Source organism: Lissotriton vulgaris, chromosome 6 (assembly GCF_964263255.1).
Source record: "Lissotriton vulgaris chromosome 6, aLisVul1.2, whole genome shotgun sequence".
Lineage (NCBI taxonomy): Eukaryota > Metazoa > Chordata > Amphibia > Caudata > Salamandridae > Lissotriton > Lissotriton vulgaris.
This window is the reverse complement of record NC_141694.1, coordinates 1,881,790,437-1,881,796,265: the sequence shown is the minus strand read 5'-3', so window position 1 is coordinate 1,881,796,265 and position 5,829 is coordinate 1,881,790,437. Positions and strand designations below refer to the sequence as shown.

The following is a 5,829-nucleotide window of genomic DNA, read 5'->3' as shown; positions in this document are numbered from 1 at the left end:
CCAATCCCTCAGGCCCACATCAGTTCCTGGTCTCTATCCTTTAGTCCCAACTCTCACCAGCAAGGTAGGATGCATAGGCTGGCCTGGGGGAGGTACCAGGGTTAGAACTCTATGCAGAGCTGCAGCATCGTAAGCAAGTGTACTGGCCAGGCAGGCAGGAGGAGGCCCTGGCTCCTACCACCCCTCACTCTGCTTCCAGCCCCTTTGGTTGGAGGTTTCAATGCTCGTTGCTGCCAGTTGTCAAGTGCTCCTCGTGGACACCAAAGCATCCTTCACTAGTCTATGTATGAGAATCAAGCAGTAGCCCACTGTCCGTGGCACATTTTCCGGTGACCAGGTCCCAGCCAGCCGGGAGCTGTAAAGGTTTGCTGCCATACTACTCTGTGTCATGCTCGCCCTTCTCCAAACTTGTGTTACTGTGGTGCCTCATGCAAGAGAAATGATGTATTTTCAACCTTACATAAAATGTATAACAACCTGTAATTTGTAAAAATTAAAGAGTGCATGTCTGAGTATTGAGGACATTTCATCGCAAGGCAGGAACAATTTTAGAATGATAACTAGTTTATCATTACAGCTGATTTTGAAATACTTTACTTTCACCATGAAATTACCTTTTCAAATCTAAAGTAGGATGTTCCCCACTAATAATTCAACAAAAAAGAAGAATATGAATTCATGAAGTCTTGGTTTGGTTATCGTGGAGTACTACCTAGGAGAGGATTAAAGTGATAGGAAATATTGGCCAATTGCATGTTTAAGCAGTACAGCACCTACAGGGTCCTTCATAAGTAGACAAAGGCAATTATAATCCCCTTGCCTTGCAAGGTCTTCGTTCTTCACTGCGAAATGACCTTCTGTAGAATTTGGCTTTTGGAAATTCCTGTGCTATGGAAAATTGCCACTGCAATACATATTTTAAGCTATTTTAAGCAGTGTATTTTACAGAGCAAATAATGGAGAAGGGTGTTCTAAGAATGTACTGTGGGATATGAGCTTTCTTTATTCTTGACTGCTCATATAATGTTTTATTTTCAACCATATTCTCATTTTGTAATTGTTTAGATGCATCGCAGTGAAGAAGCCAACACATTGTAGAACAACCAAGTGCCACTGGTGAGTGTAAGTAGAACCCATTATGAGTAAAACATGATAAATAGGGAAACCCACTATCAGTGGACATCAACAACCTTTAATCTGAATTGGCATATGTATGTATTATATATAAAGTAACGAGTGAGCAGATATTTAATGGCCTCACAATCAACAGGAGTCTGTGTTCATCCCATCAGGGGCTGTGGGAGCCACCTATCTTGATGGGCATAGATAATGATCAGGGCTGATCACATTTCAAATAGGGGCCATAGGGATAGTACAAACAACTGTGAGAAGCCTGGATAAAGATGTGAACAAGTTGTCCCAACAGTTTGAATGTTGTCCATGTGAGTGGGAAAGAACACTCATTATCCAAACCTTTACTGAGGTTTATGTTCAGTCTGTGGTGTCCTTCTCTGCATGGGCAACTCTGATAGTAGTATAAGTTCTTTGCCACTTCATGTTACCACTTCAACAATTTGCTTTACAAGGGCCTCCTGCACCTGTCTCAAAACATTATTTTGCTCAGCATGACATTCTAGAGCAAAGGTATGGACAAATTGGCATTGTTTCCATTAATAGTTCAAGACAGTCTTCAAGTCCTCTTCCAAGTATCCCCGGTTAAGAGTCTATATTACTGACCCAATGCACGGTTTAGGGCTTCAGCTTCCTCAGACATCCTCTAACTTATGGGATTAAGGATGGAGAGGCAACCCCTCAGAGTAGATGGCTTCCCATCAAGCATGCGTTACCACCATCAGTTTTCACAGCATGCAGAGGAAGCAGGGGTGCTTGTGATTTGAGGCCTTGCACAAACCCAGAATCGCAGATTCCAACAACCATTGAGGAAGCAGCCTAATGCCAAAGAGAGTGAATGGACTCCAGAAGGAGAGAACAGTTCACAAAGCATCACCTTCTCTACTTATGCCTACTCCTGGAGTGACCTCTATGGTGGACAAAAGACTGGCTGCTTCATTGGAGCTTAATCCACAATTTTATAGGTGTGGCACACAACACATGCAGGTGGGGATCCAACAAGTGTTGCCACCTGTTAGCGTGGCTACTACACTGGGGCCTAATCCACACTTTTAGGTGTGTGGCATAAAATACATGAAGGTTGGAATCCAACAACTATTGACACGTTAGCAGTGTGCCTGTTAAAATCAAAAACTGTTCCCTCCACATTGAAAGGGATTCAGGTAGGGAGTTAATTGCAGTAAATTCGAAAAGAGGACTTGCAATAAATGTAAAAAAATTTAGTGGTGAATATTTTTCCAAAGAACTCTTTGCAGTGCCATTTTCACATCCTTGTTTCTGAGACTGTAGATCATTGGGTTCATCATTGAGGGCATCACAGTGTAAAAGACAGAAACCATTTTTTCCTGATTGTCAACATTTTTGGAAACTGGTTTCATGTGCATGAAGATGGCTGTCCCATACACCATAGTGACTACAATAAGGTGTGATGCGCAAGTGGAAAAGGCTTTGTATCGTCCTTTAGAAGAGGGCAGTCCCATTATGGTGATGACAATGCGTATGTAAGAGATGAGAATAAAGAGGCTTGGAGTCAGCAGCACAAACGTTCCAACAACAAAAAACATAATCTGAGCGATAAAGGTGCCTCCACACGCCATCTTTAGGAAGGTCATGACTTCACAAAAGAAATGGTCGATAACATTGTTACCACATAAGGGCAGCTGTAATGGGAACACCATTGTTAGAAGTGCCATCACACTGCCACTAAACCAGCAAAGACCCATCAGTGCTACACAAACAAATTTATTTATTATGCTTGTGTAATGTAAGGGGAATGAGATGGCAATGTAGCGGTCATATGCCATGATTGCGAGGACCATGGATTCTGTACATCCAAGAAGCAGGTATATGTACATTTGAGCAGCACAGCTGGAGAAGCTCATTTTCTTTGAAACAATGAGTTGGTTCAACAGGTTAGGGACAATGACTGACGAGTAGCAGATGTCAATGAAAGAGAGATTAGCCAGGAAGAAGTACATAGGAGTATGGAGGCGTGGATCACGGACACAGACTGTGATCAGGAAAAGGTTTCCCATAATAGTGACCATGTAAATCACTAGGAATAACACAAAGAGAACAACTTGCAGGTTGGGGTCCTCTGAAAGTCCCAGCAGCAGGAACTCTGTTACTGAGCTGTTGTTCCTCTTCTCCATTAAGCCCAGAGATGTTGCCTACAATAATAAACAAAAGAAACATAATACATTTATTTTACATAGATGTAGGAGGCTACTGTAGAATATGAATACAGCCATAAAATAAAGCAAGGCAATCTATATGTATTTATGCTGTTGCTGCTTGAATGCCAGATGATCTGCAAGTGTATACACAAGAAAATAGAGGCAACTTTCAAAAGAATCATGCAATTGACACAGCCCATTGCTGTATTTAGCAACATTGGGGCCGATTCACAGAACTAATCTGAGGCAGAATCCTAAACGTACTAGTTTTGGTATTCACAGAAGGCATTTAGTAGCAGTAAAGTTAGGCTTTTGTCTAAAGTTAAGATTGTGTCTTAAGTTAGGATTTTGGCTTAAGTCAGGATTTTGTCTTCAGACCAAAACTTAAGACAAAATCCTTTTCTGGTGCCAGTTATGTAAGTTTCACTAACCAGTGGGTGGCCTTGACTCCTGGACACTTCCTAACCAATGAGAAAAAAGTTCCCACATTGAACCCTTCCTAAATTTGTAGTACATCCTGTTTACATCACTGCCAACCATCCCATAGTACACTATTCCGAGGAAAATACAACACAGGGGGATCTCACACCAAACTAGTTTAGGCACCAGCTGGCTAGAGAGGGCCTAGGTCACAAAAGATTTCTCTTCCTTAGGCCTATCCATGTTATTAACCATAAATAAGCAATGTTTGAATTAATCCAGCAGTTCTCATGAATCAGCTACAGATCTTTACAGTGAAAAAAGGATTTGGGGTAGTCACCGTAGGTTCATGCCAATATTAAATTCTTACATTTAACACTTGTAAACCCTTAAATGTGGGCATCAGGTAATAGCTGACACCCACACTTCCACCCCAGTAAATCTGCCAGTCATTCGCCAACAATGTGGAGGGGTATAAAAGCCCAAAGAGGCTTTGCACCAGTGGGACTCCTGTATTTTATTTTTAGCTTAGGCTGTTCAGGAAGAGCTTCCCCAGCATCCCAAGGCTTCCCTTTTCATTCTTTAATGATGACCAGTGAGTAGGACATACTGACATCATTACTATAAAGTGAAAGTTAAGCAAGGCCATGGGCTTCTTTTAGTTTCACTGAATCAGTACTCAGGAGTATATCTCAGTCCCAGACCACTGATTGCTTTGGGAGAGGTATAGTTAGAAATGGAAGAATCTCCCCTTTACAATGGTATCTCTGCCTATTAGTCCCTACATGGAGATCGACACAGTAGAGCAATCTCTGAGCAGGAATCCACCGCTAGGAGCCAGTGACTTGGGGGAGCGGGCCCTTAAAAGGCTTTTGCTCCCCCAACCCCCTAAAAATGTAAATCTTCCTGCTTCCACTGGGTAGTGGATGGGGCAGAAAGCCAACTAAATAGCAGCTTTTATAAAATAAAAAAACAATATGGATTGGGGATAGCACATGATAGGCCACTGCCATATCCCCACTCTCCCCTCTAGGGGGAGGATAGTGACAATTATCCCCAATCTACCCCGTGGGGGTGTTAAATTTGAAACTCCCTTTCCCATAATGCCTTTGTGGTGCTGTTTTAGGTTAGTATTGTGTGACAATAATACATGCATTTGTATTCACATTATGCAACCCACTGAGTTATCCTAGCAACACGTAAGCTTTAGTTAGCCAATGTGCATCCATTTAGAATTTTGCAATCCATATTAGACTGTGCCTGGGTAAGGCCTCAGTGCTCACATTGCTTGCCTCAGCAGAACACTCTGTTGTGGTATTATTTTTCCTGCTGTCCAAGGCTGTTTCCTTGACTTGCTAATGAATAAGGTATTCTGCCATCACATGACTAGCTGAATGTGTTGCTTCTGCCCCCCCCCCCCTTAGTAGATGCTGAAACCCAGCACGGTAGCCTTGTATTCAGATAACATGTTTCCATCTGGCATGTGTTAACTCATCTCTCTGTACTCCATTGTTCATGTCCAGCCCAGGATAGTAACTTTCACAATGGGAGTGGTTAGAGATGGCTGGGAAATCCTTTTTACCTACTGTAATCTGTTGGGAAGGCAGTCCCCTCAGTGTCCATCTTAGGGTGCAGGCCTGACCGGGGCTCTCTCTGCAGAGAACTACTAATAAAGTAAGTTTGCATTATCTACTGACTGACCAACTCTTCCTTTGGGAAGGCATAGCAGGTGGTTGTGGAAATAACCTGTGGACCCTTAGAGGGCCAAGTCCTACAGTTGGCACCCGAAGAGGCCCGCAAAAAGGGCCCCTCATCCGTAACTGGGTTGCAAGGGCTGAATGGTGTTTGGACAGTCGGGCGGATCGGGGCCCCACACATAAAAGACCGAGCTTTGTTTTCGCAGCTGCTCCGCCCTCCCATTTGGACAGATCCTCAGCTAGTGGCCCTTGACCTGGGTCCTAAAGGTGAAGCCTTGGAGCTGACCATGTGGTCCGGAGAGTCAGCAGTGGAGAATAACTTGCTTGACCTGAGTGCACTAGGTGAGTGATTTGATTCTTGGAAAATTGCACCTTACTTACACGGCACGAGCCTGCGGGCCGTG

The 5,829-nt window shown here is 43.3% G+C and overlaps 1 protein-coding gene across 1 annotated transcript; it reads right to left on the bottom strand.

The window, feature by feature from the left end:
- Positions 1–2,351: 2,351 nt before the first annotated feature.
- On the bottom strand, positions 2,352–3,284 carry LOC147709756 (olfactory receptor 2D3-like). Its single transcript, XM_086925551.1, has one exon. It carries the CDS (start codon positions 3,282–3,284, stop codon positions 2,352–2,354), a length of 933 nt encoding a protein of 310 aa, XP_086781677.1.
- Between the last annotated feature and the right edge of the window lie 2,545 nt (positions 3,285–5,829).

Bases quoted from the DNA above. Each gene is read 5' to 3' on its own strand.
- LOC147709756 (XM_086925551.1), bottom strand. From the start codon at position 3,284: ATGGAGAAGAGGAACAACAGCTCAGTAACAGAGTTCCTGCTGCTGGGA.